The following is a 17,624-nucleotide window of genomic DNA, read 5'->3' on the forward strand; positions in this document are numbered from 1 at the left end:
AGTGAAATCCCGAGTTCAAACCACAGTAACATACAAAAAAAGGAATACAACTAAAGCAGTGCTCAGAGAGACATTTAGTTGGAATCTATTTTCTTAAATTAATAATGTAACTTTCTACCTTATGCTATCTTAAGACAGTCAGGAGGGTGGGGAGGAGAGAATAAACTAAACTTAATACAAACAAAAGGAAAAATAAAGATTAAGAGTAGAAATCAGAGACATAAAGAGTAAAATCAACAAAACCAAAAGTTGTTTCAATGAAAACATCAACAACATTGACAAAGCTAAGAAAAAACAGATAACTCAAATTATTAAAGTCAGTGATAAAAGACAGGACACAAATACCAACCTTATAAAATCAGCCACAAGAAAACACTATAAGAAATAGAGCATTAAGAAAAACTGAATACCAACAAATTACTTAGGTATAAAGAACAAAGCTTTAGAAAGACACACAAACTACAGAAACTGATAAATACAATGTGTATGAATAATACAAAGAACCAAAAAAAAAAAATCAAAGAAACATCTCATAAACAAAGAAAAAGTATTTGACAAAATTTAATAACACCTTTTCATGATTAAAAAAAAAAATTCAGTGAATTACCAACAGGTGAGAATTCTATCTAGCAAAGGGAATCTACAAAAAACCCACAGCTAACATCATACTTAGTGGTGAAAGACTAAAAGCTTTTTTCCTGAAGTCAGTAATAAAACAACATGCCAACTCTCACCACTTCTGTTTAACATTGCTATAACTTCTAGTTAGGACAATTAGGCAAAAAAATAAAATAATAAAATAAAAAGAGCTTGTAAAGGAAAAAAGCAAAACTAACTCAATTTGTAGATGACATCTTTATTTACAGAAAATCCTAAGGAATTCACTATAAAATTACAGAAAAACAAGTTCAGCAAGGTGGTAAGGTACAAGAGCAATATAGAAAATTCTATTGTATTTCTACACACTAGCAGTGAACAATTCAAAAACAGAATTAGGGAATCTTCAGAGAGGGCTTATAGTACAATCCCTGAGCAGAGGAGAGCACAGAACCCTGCATTTTTATATTTCCAAATCCCAGGAAGTGACCAGCCCAAGAATCAGTGTGGACTCAAGAAACTAGTTGTGACTTAAGACTCGGACTCATGGACACAGATCTAATTGGTGGGAAGTGCAAGCCTAGAGTGGTGCAGCAGAGAAAAGCAGAGGTAACTGCAGCCCAAATTCTAGGGAAAGGAAAGAGCCAGCTGTGGTAAGAACAGTAGTGCTAGGATACCTATGAGGTGCTAGGATATGTGAAGTCAGGGCACATCCATCAATCATGGCCCATGCCTCGCTCAGCCAGTAAAGACTGCTTTGGGTTGACTGTTTTGTATACTTCCAGAAGGCCAGAGATTTAGGAGATTCAGGGGATTCAGAGATTCAGAGATACAGGGCAGTTGGAACACTGCCCCTGTATAAGAATTCAGCGCGCACACACACACACACACACACACACACACACACGTAAACTGCAAAAGAAAAGCAGGGCAATGGGTGCAAGGGGTGGGGGATAGATCCATTCTCTTCTCAGAAACACAGATTGATACAGTTATTTGTTATTTTAATTTTAATGACTGCTTGGTCTTTACGCTTACTTTATTGTATTCTCCCTCACTGTATTATTTATGGTATCTTTATCCTATATACTATTTCTCTCTTTCCTAGCTTGTTTGTTCTTTGCTCCTTTCCCCATTCCCTTCTTTTTATTATTTAATTCTTAATACCGTCAGCTTTGAAAAAATGTTAAATTCCTATTTTAACCTATAAGTATCCTAGTTCCTTTCTTTTCTAATTATATTAGGATGAAGTTGATTTTTCTAATTTTTTTTTTACTACATTTAAATACCTGGGTTGTTTTCGAATTGGTTTTGTTACTGCTTTCTGCTTTCTGTCCTCAAAGTGGTAATGGGATCTTAACCTCAAAATAATGCCATCTACTAGGAAGACTCCCATAAAATTTAAAAAAAGAAAGATGGAGGGAGAAAAATCCCTGAAAGAAATATCCAGCCTTATGCACAAATCACAACATAGAAAACAAAATAATGGAAAAAATGACCAAATTCAAAGATATTAAATGACTGAAATGCTAGACAAAGAGTTCAGAAGTCTAATTTTAAAAATGATCAATGGCCTCAAAAAGGACTCAAACAAATAAATGGATGAGTCAGTTCAAGGCATGGATGAGAAATTCAGGAAGGAAATTGAGATTCTGAAGGAAAAACTGGAAATGTTGGAAATTAAAATTTTAATAAAATAAACAGTGAAAACCATCACCAATAGACTAGATCAAGCAAATGAAAGAATATCAGGTACTAAAGGCAAGGACAAAGAAATATTACATTAAGAAAGCAATAAAGAAGAAAAAAACACAAAAAAACCAACCATGACCACACTTTCAAGTACTCTAGTACAAGTACCAGATCAAGAGACTAAACATAAGAATCCATGAGGTAGAAGGAGCTAAGACACGAACGGAAGGTATATGAAACCTATTCAATGAAATTGCAGCAGAGAATTTCCCATTTTAGGTAAGACATAGACACATCCAACATAGACGCATTTAGAACCCTAAACAGACATGATCAGAAAAAACCTCTACAAATCACATTATAGTTAAATGTCAAGAGTACAAAATAAATGATATTGAAAGCTCCAGAAGAAAAATGCCAACTTACTTAAAAAGGCAAACTTATCAGATTTACAACAGGCTCCTCAGCAAGACAGGAAACCATGGAATGATATATTTCAAGCCCTGAAAGTAAACAACTGCCAACCAAGATTATTATATCCAGCCAAGTTATCTTTTAAAATTGAAGGAGAAATAAAGACCTTCCAAGGTAATAATGAACTAAATCAATTCACAACCAGTAAAGCCAGCATTGTGAAGGAAAGGAATCCTTCAAACAGAAAAGGAAGAAAGATAGTCACAAACCTGAGAACTCAGGAAAGAATAAATTTCAAGTCAGTAAATAGATGAACAAATGAGAATTAGGAAAGAATTGAATATGCTCAACTCAGTAAACCAGCAAACTCCTTAGATGAATAAGGGAGAAAGAAGAGAACAAACAGACCTTGAATCAACCAGGAAAAAAAAAAATTAGGAATTAGCAAATACCTCTCAATAGAACCCTAACTGCAAGTGATATTAACTCTCCAATTAGAAGATACAAGCTGGTTGACTGGACTATAAAACAAGATCCAACTGTTTGTGAATTACAAGAAACACCCCTCACTAGAAAAGAGACACACATACTAAAAGTGAAAGGATGGAAAACAATATGCAAAAAAATGGAAGCTGAAGAAAGGAGTAGTTATATTAATATTTGACAAAGTAGACTTCAAGCCAAAATTAGTCAGAAGATAAAAGGAAAGTCACTATACATCAGGGAACAAGCTGTCAAGAAGATACAGTGATTGTAAATATATATGTACTAAACATAAGTACACCCAATTTCATAAAAGAAAGAGTACTAGACATAAAGGAACAGATAGCTCCAGTACAATAACAGTGGGTAACTTCACTATGCTAATCTCATCAAAAAATAGATCATCCAGAAAAAAGAATCAACAAAGGAACCTCAGGGTTAAACTGCACCATAGATCAAATGGACTGAATAGACATCTACAGAATATTCTATCCAACAGCTGCAGAATATACATTCTTCTCAGCACTATAAAAAACAGTTCCCGTAATTCAACATTTTTTGAAAATCCACTATAAGCAAGACACTTAGGGTAAATAAATTCTGAACAAATTCAAATAATGCTGAAAGCAAAAGAAATCTCTTTAATCATCTGCCTTATAGTGCCTTGTAGGGCTTATTATTCCTATAGCAGCCAGTTTGACACTATTCTAAAGGAGGTAGCTGGTCAAATGATTAGACTACTAGCTACTATAATACCTACTGTTAAAAATAACCTATTACTTTATCATGTTTACCAAAACTTTTATACATAAATAACAAATAGCATAAGCTAATTGTTAAGAGCATTCCACTCACTTACCAGGTAAACTAGGCAAATTAAAACCTCTCAGCTTTTCTCTTTTATAAAAGTATGTAAACAATTACTGCCTACTTCATAAAGTTTGTTGAAATACTGTATAGTAGAGTATTTTAAATAGGGTTGGAAAAAAAGACAATTATCACTGCTTCAAAATTATTATCCTTTGTCAGGATAGCAAATCAAAATGATGAAAGCTGGCTGGTGAAACATTGAAAAAGGACATAATCAAAAAAAAGAAAAGGAAACAAAAAAAATGTATCTACATAACCTTTCAGCATCCACAAATGATGATGTTAGTTCATTTGAGCCTTATTCTCTCATTTGAGAGAGGGGTCTCTGTTAGATCTTCTCTCCATAAGATAGTAAAACTTCTAGTACAGTAAAAACTTGCATCCATCTTAAGAAAGGATTTCATAAAAAAGCACCCATGGAATCTAAAAAATCATTTAATCAAATGTCTTAAGATACATTGAGTTAACTGCTTTCCATGAGGCAAAAGACCTGATGGCAACAGAGGTTTTCCACTCAAAGATCACTTCTGAACAGACCAAGGTTTTCAACTTAGACCTATGGTCAACAGTCTAAGTTTAATAACCAAGCTCTCTAAATCAATTTCATTGAGTTTTTAATTTTAATACACTTCCAATCAATGGTGCCATTTACTTCCATAAAATTCTAGGTAAGAAAAAAATTAAGTGAAAAAAGTATTATAAACCTTTTCTTTTTATTTCACCATTGTCAACTTTCCAAGTTACATCTAAGTAATTAATATTAATGTGAAAACAGTAAGATGCTTATGGCTGGAGGTATGTAAAGAAAATGTCTATTTTTGCATTTAGAACATTTTCAAGTTTCTGAACTTGAAAATTGCTCTCTGTACTTGATAGTTTATGATTTCGGAAATATTTTGTTCAACATATTCCTATAATACTTTTCATCTTTTTAATGTATAAATATAGTACTAGAAAAATAATTTAGGTATTATGTTCCAAAAATTTGCTATTGATATTTTTCTATTAATGACTAATACATTGACTCTATTCTAAATCTAAGGAACAATAAAAAATTGAAATAATGCACTCACGTCATTACTTCTTTTAGTGATCCAATAGCTTTTTCTAAAGTGCTTTTGTCAGGATTTTCATCAGCTGTGTGCTTCTTGAGATCTGTCATAATAAAATGTTTTTTCAATGATTAAAAATAATTCAAGTCAAGCATGATGGTGCATAACTATAATCCCTGCTACTTGGGAGGCAGGGGCTAGACAAAAACAAAGTAACCTTTTGTCTCAAAATAAAAAGAAAGGGCTAGTTAGGGGTGAAGCTCAAGTGGTAGAGTGATTGTGTACCATTCATGAATTCCTTGGTTCAGTACTACGAAAAGAAAAATTGTTTTCCATCAAAGTCTTAAAAATTCTGTTGCGTTGTTTTTGGGGGAGGTGGCACTGAGGTTTGAACTCAGGTCCTTATGCTTGCTAGGCAGGTGCTCTACCACTTGAGCCACTCCAGCCCTTTTTTGTGATGGGTCTTTTTCAACATAGTCTCAAGAACTATTTTCCTGGGATTGGGTTTGAACCTAGATACTCTTGATCTCTGCTTCCTGAGGAGCTAGGATTACAGGTGTGAGCCACTGGTGCCTGGCTAAAATTCTGTTTATCTTGATATATGTTCATTGCTTTAAAGATAACATCTAGGGTTGGCTGAGGGCCAGTGGTAAGAAACTACTGCCTAGCAAGTGTGAGGCCCTAAGTTCAAAATTGTCAGAGACAAGGCTCCCTTTGTGAGCCATTCTGTCTTGACCTTGCCCTGGAACATTTTGCGGTTGTTCGTCTTCCTGGGACATCTTGCATTTCTCTGAACATCCTGTGTTCATGCAAATACCCTGCGGTATGGCACCACCCGCCCAACTTCTCCATCTCCAGCACAAGATGGCGCCGTCCCTGCTTCTCTTCTGGGAATTTACCTTGCCGCAGGCGCGAACGTGCACCCTATCAGAAGTCCTATAGCAGAACCAGCCAACCAGCCTGCACCTCGTCATACCCCTCACTCCCTCATCACATAAATACCCCTGTGTGAACAATAAAATTTTGCAGCTTGATCAGAACTCCTGTCTTGCTGTCTCCTTCGTGTCTCTTGTCCCTTCATTCTTCCCCTTCTAGGTTCGCTACCCACACTGATGTGTCCTGCAGGACGGGACACAAAATCCCAGTGCTACCAAAAATATATATAAAGATAACATCTTACCTTTACTTAAACAAGTTTTCAATAAGGAAGCATGATGGTACAGGCCTGTAATCCCAGCATTCAGGAGGCTCTTGAGTTCAAGGCCAGCATTAGGTATATATACTGGGACCCTGTCTCATAAAATCAAGAACTGGCTGGGCACTGGCTGCTCATGTCTATAATCCTAGCTATTTGGGAGGCAGATATCGGAGGATCTCAGTTCAAAGCCAGCCTAGACAAAAACTTTGCAACCTTGAAAACACCCAACACAAAAAAGGCCTGGTGGAGTAGCTCAAGTGGTAGAGTGCCTGCCTAGTAAACATGAAGCCCTGAGTTCAAATTCCAGTACCACACAAACAAAAAAGAAATCAAGAACTGGAAATCTCAGAGGTACCACGCTTGCCTAAAATGTGTAAGGCAAGGGCCAAGCACCAGCAGCCAAAAAAAACCTCTATTTACAATTGTGTTATTTCCATACATTTTTTTACTATTATCTCAATTGCTCTCTAATAACATTTGGGGACCCCTAGATTCCTCAAGTTCCATAGTGCTGAATAATCCTCGTATATGATCCTCAATTAGTTCATAAACCCTTAAATATTTTATATTTCATATTGGAACCCATGACCCCTCACAGAGCACATTTGATGCCCGTAAGCAAGCTTTTTTCTTTTAGAGGCTCATGTTTAACATGTCCAATCTTCTTATCCAGGCTGTTTACTGTGACCTCTATGGCATGCCTGACACATTCCTAACGAATTTATATTCAATCTAGTACCCTGTGAATCTAATCTTTTATGTGGAATAACAGTTAAAAAAAAAATTAAAAGTCAAGTTCATTTCAGTCAGTGACATCTGACAGACTTCTACTTAAAGAAAGCATTTAGTGAAACAATAATCATATTGGAAAAAATGAAAGTTTTAGAAACTTGAGGGTTTGACTATTTAAGTATTGTCATAATCTAAAAACAGAATAAGTTTTAGAGAGTGGGGAATCATTTTATACTAATTCTCAATTCCATGGATAATCTTAAAGAAAAAAAAATCACCAATTTTCAAATCAGTACTACAATTCATACTAACCAAAATAGTTCACAGAAAAATAATAGGTTAAACAGTCAAAAAATTAGCCTCCTTATCTGCTGTTCATATTAAGTTTAGACATCAAAATTCTGTGTTTTTCTTTTTTTTCTATCTTTGTTTTTTATTTTGTATAGGGTCTCACTATGTAGCCCAGACTAGCTTTGAACTTTTGATCCTCTTGCTCAGCCTCCCGAATGCTGGGATTACAAGCACGCACCATAGTGCCTGCCTCAAAATTCCTTAGCTTAGAATTTTTTTTCTGTTTGTAATTTAGCTTTCTTACTTTAACTTTTAAAAATATAATTACAAACTGACACTGTCCTAATAATACTCACTACTTTAACCAAACTAAGTATAAGTGAATGTATATATGCTTTGCTAAAACTAGACACAAAATGTGTTCATAAAAACTACACAATGAAACTCTCTTTAACTGATATTTGTAGGCTTAAGCTCTAAAAATAAATCAGTAAGTAAAAATATAGATTTCAAGAGTATACTGAACAATCTAACACACATACACAAAAGCTCTAAGTATAAAAACCAAGTATACAAAACTTTCCTAAAATTCATGGGACACATGAATCATTATGATTTTGTGGGTAAATTCTGTGTTACTTGGATACAAATTGATTTTGAATTAGTGACACACCATGAGATACAGTATTTTTTCAAGTGGAAAAACAAAGGGTACAATACTAATCAACACTGTTGATATCAGAAGAGGGGTATTTCAGCCAAGACTGAATTTTTTTGTAGCATAGGGTGACTACCTTTTAAGATTATCATGAAGATGTTTTCTATGTAAAAGACAGATAAACTTTCATGCTAAAATCTAAATAAAATAAAACCTAACTCCTTAAGAAAAAACTATTCCATAAAAATATCTAAAGTACTGTGAAAAGAGATGAGACAAGTACCATTTAAAAGTAAAGCGACGCTGGGTAACCTCTGCACTGGTCGGATGAGAAGCTCGACAAGGCTTTGCCGTCCACATTCTGGCTTAGCTTGGTTTATCTGAAAGGAATTCATTTATTCAAAAATTATGCTAAATTTTCTGCAAAAATTAGACAGCCTGCATTATTAAATCCCACATTATCATTAGTGTCCTTGACAAGACTAATAGAGAAGAGGTGGATAGCAGCTGCTCTCTGGTACATCATCACAATTAAATCATTTTTCTGGGCCTGAAATCACTCCTGGCCAGCAAAGGCCAACAACTGACATAGAAAATGAACTCCTCTACACACCTGTGTATATCCTAAGTCTCTCTCCTAAGTCTGTATCATTCACAAGGAAAAGTTTGAAATTATTAATTGTGCTGACATGATCGGACAAACTAAGATACTAGCAAGGGAAAAATATCATTAAGCGCAAACCATGTTGAGAATTAAAAACTTTTTTTTCTTTTTTAAATAACCACACACAACATTTTCATTCACTCAACTGTCTTTTGGCCTCTGCTCATAACATACCAAGTCTTGTGAAGTTACCACTGTCACACACAGGTATAACTAAAATTAAGAAATAATGTTAAGGTGTTTTCTTTTGTTTTGACAATACTGGGGGTTGAACTTAGGGCCTTGCACTTGCTAGGCAGGCTCATACTTGAGCCACTCCACCAATCTGAGGTGTTCTTACATGGATACAATTTTGTCAAAGTTATAATTTATTTTTTATTTTGTTATTTTAATGAATTCCTTCAGAAATTATCTCAGATCTATTTGAAAGAAATGTCGTAGAGTGCTAGGCTAGCATGTGCAAAGCCTTGAGTTCATACCCCAGTAGTTTCAAAAAAAAAAAAAAGGGGGAGGGGGGAATGTATATTACCTTGAGAAAAGCATGAAATCTGGGTTTCTGTTTTTCACATTTAATAATTGTTTCCTTACTCATTTCAAAGAAGTTTACAAAAGGAGGGTATGTTTTCACCAAATCTTTGGACTAGGAACAAGAAAGGGAAAACAAACAACTTGTTACACAGGTTACCTTACAAATGAAAGTTTGCCAAATAGTCAATGGTCACAATCTGGCATATTGCATATGCAAAAGAAAAAAATCTTGCGTAAGAAAATTTTAAAACGAGTTTCTTCACAAATCAATTGCACAAATAGATACTATAAACTTCTCAGTAAAGAGTTAGTTGCTATACACAGTGCATCAATTGTTACAGATAGCCTAAAGTTTTAAAAACCCCTAAAGAAAGGCTTAGAAAGCTTATTATATTGACAAAAACACAAAGATACAATTTTGAAATTCAGAATATATTAATTATATTAGAGCTGATCTATACAGAACATAAAAGTATGTGATTATTCATTGAAGACCAATTATTTATTAAAAGACCAATTATATTACCCCAAAATGCAAACAGAAAAGGAAAATTTGCCAGGCGCCAGTGGCTCATGCCTATAATCCTAGCTACTCAGGAGTCAGAGATCAGGAGGATGGTGGTTCAAGGCCAGCCCAGGAAAATAGTTCACTAGACCTTATCTCAAAAATATCCAACACAAAAAAAGGCTGGTGGAGTGGCTCAAGGTGCAGACCCTGAGTTCACGTCCCATTACCACAAAAAAAAAAGAAAGAAAGAAAAGGAAAATTGTCTTGGGTAGTTGAGGACATTCACAGGCATCAAAAAACTATGTGGTAATAATCTGCATATTTGGAATTTTCAACCAGCCAGAAAAAAAAAATCTATGAGATTATATGGAAAGGAAGTTAGGGAGAGACCTCCAAAAAACAATAGTAGTATGTCTCCAGAACATAAAGCACACTAAAACTTAGAAATCCTACTCAAAGAGATTTCAAAAAAACTTATACAGTAAATCCTTTCCCCAGCATGATATCAAAATGAACATATTTTATAAACTTAAGCTATGTGGTTCATTTTTCTTTTTCCTTTTTTTTTTTTTTTTTTTTTTTTTTGGGACAAGGTCTTGCTATATAACCCAGGCTGGCTTCAAACATGTGTTCCTTTTCCCTCAACCTCCCAAGTGCTTGGATTATAGATGTGAACCACCACACCTAGCATTTCTTTTTAAAGGATACTCCTCTAGTGCTAGAGACTAAACCCAAGGCCTCATGCATGTTAGGCACTGAGCTACACAATCCAAGCTATTTGAACCAATTCATTAGAAGCCTTTAAGCAGAAACAGACATGACAGCAAAAAATGATTTCAACTAAGAAAAAAGAAAAAATACATACAAGGGTTCAATAAAATCATTAATCTGTGAGGATTTAGGCTGGTAAATAATTTGATATATAGTAAAATGACTACAGCACAGTGAGACAATTAGTGCTCTTCTAATGATGATCTTATATTAAGTTTGTGTTATCAGAAGCATTTTTCAACAGTCAAAAACAACAACGATATATTTTATGAACACAATCATATCAAAGTTGTAAAACCTCTCACATTTATACAAGTAAATTTTCTTCTGTGTCAGTCCTCGAGATACTAACCTAAAGCAGGACTAAAATACTTACATATTTAAGAAAGATGTCACCAATGCTTTTGCTTTCATCCCAATTAACAATAAGGTCTTCGAGGTCATCCTGAAATAGACAGCATTTAAAACATTTAAAATTTAACATTTAACTTTATAGCTCCTCAAACATCTTATAGTATTTCCAAGATACTCATTGGAAAGAAGCCTTTACAAAGTGTCTTAACTTGATGTGAAAAATAATATTCCATTCTTTCTCCTCAACATGAATTTTTTGTCTACAAACAACATATTCTTTGAAAAATAATTAAGAAAATATAAACAGCATCAAGTCAGAAAGCCTAATGTCCCAAAATGATGGAATAGATTGATAACTTGTCCAAAATGATGGAATAGATTGATAACTTATCTTATTAACTATAAAGCTCATTGGAATTATTAATTACTTTAAAAATCCTGCTGCTGCAGCATCTTATTTAACATGAGTCATTAAAACTATAGCCTAAAACAGTAAATTTTACCTAAAGACACAGATGGCAAATATTTTAAAGCCGTATGTTTTCTGTCATTACTACTCAACTCTACAGAGTAGAAGGAGCCACAGGCAATATATAAGCATATGAGTGTGGCTGTGTTCTAGTAAGACTCTGTAGTAAAACAAGCTGTGGTCTAGATTTGGCCCATGAACCAGTTTCCTAATCCCTGGTCTATAAAACTCCTCATAGTCACTATAAAATATTACATATTTGAAAAAGTTTAGAAAATATTTATTATAAGATTGATTAAAAAAAAACTTATCAGATGATAAAATGACATGCCAAGAAATGATATGCCCTAATTGAAAGTGATTCTAAAGTAAAAAAATCAATCAATAAGCTTTTATACCAGAGATTCTCAAATAAAAGGAACAAAATGCTTAAATGAGTAGGGCCCTGTGCTCAATCACAAGCACTGAGAGGAAAATGAATACATAAAAAGGAACAAGGTACTAACTAACATGCATTCATACATGAATGTCAAAAACATCCCAAGAGCCTAGCACCAACAGCTCACGCCTGTAATCTATCTACTCAGGAGGCAAAGACCAAGAGAATCTCAGTTCAAAGCCAGCCCAGGCAAATAGTTTGAGACCCCACCTTGAAAAAACCTATCACAAAAAAGGGCTGGTGCAGTGGATCAAGGTGCAGGCCTTGAGTTGAATCCCCAGTACACCAAGTAAAAAAAAAAACCCTGCTGAAATCAACAAAAGAAGGCAATTAATGTAGAAAGGAGAAAAATGGCGGGGATGAACCAATTCAGGATAGTATATACACATGGAAATGTCATAATCAAACTCCTTGTATAGCATTCTTAAACAAAAATGTCTTTAATCAAAACCGGAGAACTGGAAGGTAAAACAGGTCCTGTGGGGGGGGGAGGTTGGTACCAGTGGGAGGGGGAGGATATAAGGAAAGGGTGTGGAGGGTGAATATAGTAGAAATATTATGCACTCATGTATGAAAATGAAAAAATGAGACCTGTTGAAGCTATTCCAGGGATTGGGGGTGTAGGGGCGTAAAGGAGATGATGGAGGGAGTGAATTTAACTAAACTATATTGTAAGCACTTTTGTATATGTCACAATGTACCACCAATACAACAATACGGTAATAAAAAAAGAAACAGGTATATGTTTTTTCACACATTGTATAAAATAACAATCATTTTAATATAGAACATATTCTCTACAAGGAAAAAAGAGACATGCTAAGGGGAAGACAAATACAAGAAATCCATATACTATATATATATGCATTTATATGAAATGCCCAGGAAAGGGCAAATTCACAGAGACAAAGAGAATACTGATTGCTGGGGCTAGGAATGGGAATTAACTATAAATGGAAACAGGGATCTTATTGAGGGTAGAAAGAGAAATGTTCTGAAACATTTATAGTGATGACTCTACCACATAGAAAGTTAATAAATAACAATGTGTATGTGTTAATTATGTACAGCAATAAAGTTGTACAAAAAAATTAACTTAAGAATGTATAAAATTTTTAAATACAACATACAAATATAAACAAAAGTTTCCCAGTTTTTAAGAATAAAAAGGAATCCTGAGACCAAACAATTTAGGAACTACTGTCATGTATACTAGCAGATTCAGAAAAGCTTAAAAAGGAGAGAAGTACTTTTGATAGATGCCACTTTGACAACATAAATGAGAACGTAAATGAGTAATACCTCAAGCATGAGGAAAGCTCAACTTTATTCCACTTGAGAGGAAAAAAAAGGAAGAAAAATATTTTAAGTCAGTCTAGCCTTAGGGCAATATAATGTAGGGATACTGGTGTTGACTCCTGAGGCTTAAATACTGGTTCGAGGGCTTCTTAGTCTTGGACAAGTTTCCAAACTTATATGTACCTCAATTTCCTACTCTGAAAAGCCGTATCTCAAAAAAAAAAAGTTCGGCTACACCTGCCCAAAAATTACTTCACCAAAGAGACTGATAACAAGGAAAGGGTATAGGAGCATGAATATGGTAGAAATATTATGTATTCACATATGAAAATGGATAAATGAGACCTGATGAAACTATTTTAAGAATGGGGCGAAAGGAGATAAAGGAGAAAAATGGAAAACTAAATTCACCTATGAAACACTGCAAGAACTTTTGTAAATGTCACAATGCACCCCCAGTACAAAATGGTAATAAAAAAGTTAAAAACAAAATGAGAAAAAAAATTTAAAAAATAAAAGACTGATACCTGGAAATCATGGATCCATTATCAAAGGAAAATCATTGAAAAGAAAGTAACTTTGCATTTTGTTTTTCACATTTAGCTGCCTACAAATACAGAAGCAAATTAAATGACCTCTAGGACCAATACAGCTTTACCTTTTTTCAAACAAACTGAAACAAAACAAACAAACCCAAGAGCAATGACAGCAGAAAAATAAGACAAATAATACTAGTATCCACACATTTTACAGAAAAGACTTCACAAAGTCTTAATTCCTATTTTTATGATTAATAGCATCACAAAACAGGCAAACATTAAGAAAACATTAACAAAGACAAGTGGTTCAAGAAACAAATGAAGGATCAAAAGTTTGAGGTACAGCTGGGTACAGTAGCATAAATCTATAATCCCAGCACTCTGGTGACTGAGGCAAAAGGATCACAAGTTCTAGGTCAGCTTGAGCTACACAGAGAAATCTGTCTTAAAACAAATTTTATGTACAACTTATATAGGGCCAAAGATGTAGCTTGGTGGTTATGCATTTGCCTACTATGTATAAGGTCCTGGGTTTGACCCTGAATGCTGCAAAAACAACAAAAGTCTTATTTAGCTAATAGTAAACATAAAACATGAACAATAAAAAAAAAAATACAACCAATGTAACATCTACAAATTTACCTTTATCTTAGTGTGTACATCAAAGATATCTGGGATGCTGCCAAAAATAGTCTTAATCTCTTCTGGTGCAAGAATAGGTCCACCACGCTGTCCTTCCTCTTCTAATGGTACCTGAAATAACTTATTTTAAAAAAAGACTAGTTTAAGTAGACTGTAGGAAAAGGGAAAAGAGCTAAAATATAACAGTGATAAAGGAGAGATGAGCTGTTGATAAAGGGAAAAGGGTAGCTGCCAGGCACCGGTAGTTCACACCTATAATCCTACCTACTCAGGAAGTAGAGATCAGGAGGCTTGAGGGTAGAAGCCAGCCCATCTTGAGAAAACCTCATCACAAAAAAGGGCTGGTGAAGTAGCTCAAGGCATAGGCCTGGAGTTCAAACCCTAGTACCACAAAAAAAATTTTTTAAAGGTAGTGAAAAATACTCTCCCTACATTTAAAACTTTTCTAGTCATATACTTATACACTTTGCATATGCATTCATAAATGCCCCTCCTTTACGGAGGCAATACTGAAGTCTGAACTCAGGGCCTCCACTTGCTAGACAAGCATTTACCACTTGAGTCTTTCACAGAGCCCTTTGTGCTTTACTTATTTTTCAGATATGATCCCAGGCTGGCCACACACAGTGATCACATCTATAAATCCTAGCGACCTGAGAGGCAGAGATAGGAGGCCAGCCTGGCAAAAGAAGTTATAAAGATTTGATCTCAAAGAACAAGCTGGACATGCAGTACCTGCCGGTAAACCAAGCTACTCAAGAAGCACAGACAAGAGGATCTTAGTTCAAGGCAGGTCTGGGCAAAAAAGAGCATGAGACCCTATCTGAAGAATAACTAAAGCAAAAGGTTGGAGGCTCAAGTGAGAGAGCACATGACCAGTACCACCAAAAACTAAGAACTGTTCAGTATCTTCAGTAGTATAGCTGGGGGTGTAAGCTCGGCGGTAGACATACTTAGCATGCATGAGATTCTAGCTCAGGCTCCAGCACCAAATGTAACAAGAAAAAACTTTAGGAGCAAAAATTCTACAATCCATTATGTTCTCCAAAACTCACTCACTTAAACATACATACTCTCTCTCTCTCTCTCTCCTCCCTCCCTCTCTCTCTCTCAAACTCTTCATTTCTTCAAGTAGGATGGAAGAATGGACTTTATCTGGGATGTACGCAGCAGTTGGGAGGGTGAGGCAGGAAGATTGAGAGTTCACAGGCCAGCCTAGACTACACAGCAAGACCCTGCCTCAAAAAAAAAAAAAAAAGTTTGTTTGTAGACATTCATGAATTTGAGAGGCTACATTAGTATTAAGTTACTTCAAATCAAATTCCAAAAACTAAAACACTAGTCCTAAAACACAACTTAAAGAGAACACTACCATTGAGCTGGGGATGTAGCTCACTGACAGAGCACCTGCCTAGCATACACAAGGTCCTGCACAGAAATAGAGAGAAAAGCACTATCATGAATATAGGTCACACTCCTTCAATAAACCTTTGATGAGTTTATACTAAGCAAAGCAGTATGAAACTTGTCTCCACTCTAATTTCACGGTCCTTTAAAAAAGGAGTTTTGGTGACTTTAATTGATAAGCAAATTAGAATTCTGAAACTTCAGTGCATTTTACCATGGCCTGAAAGGATTTACATTTCTAGATAATAAATACTACCAGCAAATAGTATATGCTAAAGGAATTTTCTGCTGCTCAACCACATTTTGGCTCACTATGAAAACCTTGGTAAGAAATTCATCTAGGATGATTTCCCTTGAGAAAAAAGAGCAAAGCTGACTTAAAACAAGTTTAATATAACAGAAGGCCTCATAAAACCTTGACAACTTCTAAACAAAAAATTAACTGAAGAATAACTCTATGTCCACCAAGACAGAAGCTTTTCCATTCATGCCTTTTATCAATGGTGCAAGCAAAACAAAAGGCCATTTGATAAAACCTTAATGAGTCACTGTAAGGATTCAAATAAGCTTGGCAAAGGTGGTTCACATCCGTAATCCTAGCTACTTAGGAGGCTGAGATTGGAAGAATTATGGTCCAAGGCCAACTGGGGCAAAGAGTTTGCAAAAGTCCATCTCTAAAATAACCGGAGTAAAATGGACTGGAGTTGTGGCTCAAGTGGTAAAGCGCCTGCTTTATAAGTGCAAATCCCTGAGGTCAAAGACTAAGCGAATACAGCAATTGGCATTTGTTGATCTTTTTCTTGGGCTTACATTTTCTAGTTGTTTCATAACTGTTACTCTTACAAAACTGAGCCCTTGTCATAGTCTACATGTGATTCTACAAGTTTTTACATCATTGAACAAAAAAGATTAAGAAAAAATCCCACTAACCCAAATCAGAAGCTACCTATCATTTTTCTATTCAAATGTTAAGTCTGGTGGCCTTTCCTTCATTTTCTTGTATTTTCTTGCAGGTACATCAAACTATCTTTTTCATTACCTAAAATAAACTTATTCCTTCTTTCCAAAGATTTCAAAATAATGTCTTATTTTGCATCTTTTGGAACCATGAATTCCAGTTTATTCTTTCTTCAATTTTATTTTATAAGGATTCATTAGAACTACTGTTTGTCTTCAGAAATAATCATAGTACATTTTACCAATAGGCAAGCATTGAGTTAAACATTTATGATTTAACCTCTGCCTATTTCATGTGTCACATGAAAAGACTACTAAGAGGGTGGGGGGCAGAGAGAGGGGGCGGAGTCAGTGGTAAGGGAAGGGGTGGGGTCAGGGGGGAGAAATGACCCAAGCCTTGTATGCACATATGAATAATAAAACAATAAAAAAAAAAAAGAAAGGACTACTAAAACAATAGCTTACAGCAACATTGCTGAACTTCATTACTACTGTTTAATCTTTTTTTCACATGTATACAGTATTAAATAAAGCAATGACTATGGAACACATACTTTTTAGAAGGTTTCTACCACTTCTAAATATGAAAGTTGTAAGAATCCAAATGAAAAAACTTGTCAAACCTAACCAAAAAAAAGTAAACTAGTGTAGTAACTAACACAACATACTCAACCAAAACTACAAGATTGTATAGAGGTCATCACAACCTTATACAAAAAGTACTTTTAGCTAGTGGAGTGGCTCAAGTGGTAGAGCACATGCCTAGCAAGCACAAGTCCCTAAGTTTAAACCCCAGTACTGCAAAAAAATAAAAAAGTACTTTTATGAAAACAATTCTCCAGTGAACTCAGACCAACACCCCTGTAATTAATCATCAGGGCCAAGCATTAGTGATTCAAAGAATATGACACAATCCTCCGCAGTTTTGCCTTTGCCTCCATCTGATTCCTTTGAATATACTGGTAGTTTACCATGGCATGCATATTATAACAATGCTTTGCTATTCCCAATCATTTTTCTTTGACTAATCTCTAATTGTTTCAGGTTAACAAAAAGGAAC

At 35.0% G+C, this 17,624-nt stretch overlaps 1 protein-coding gene across 2 annotated transcripts in view; it reads right to left on the reverse strand.

Moving 5' to 3' along the window:
- Ect2 (epithelial cell transforming 2) overlaps nucleotides 1–17,624 on the reverse strand; it is a 69,867-nt gene that overhangs the window by 33,281 nt on the left and 18,962 nt on the right. For both annotated transcript variants that reach the window (XM_074073760.1, XM_074073759.1), the window contains 5 exons: nucleotides 14,201–14,320; nucleotides 10,835–10,903; nucleotides 9,181–9,291; nucleotides 8,271–8,367; nucleotides 5,130–5,211 (listed from right to left, as the gene is read on the reverse strand). In XM_074073760.1, the coding sequence (XP_073929861.1) occupies nucleotides 5,130–5,211; nucleotides 8,271–8,367; nucleotides 9,181–9,291; nucleotides 10,835–10,903; nucleotides 14,201–14,320 (479 nt within the window). The remainder of the gene's footprint in view (nucleotides 1–5,129; nucleotides 5,212–8,270; nucleotides 8,368–9,180; nucleotides 9,292–10,834; nucleotides 10,904–14,200; nucleotides 14,321–17,624) is intronic.

The sequence above is a fragment of the Castor canadensis genome, chromosome 5 (assembly GCF_047511655.1).
Source record: "Castor canadensis chromosome 5, mCasCan1.hap1v2, whole genome shotgun sequence".
NCBI lineage: Eukaryota > Metazoa > Chordata > Mammalia > Rodentia > Castoridae > Castor > Castor canadensis.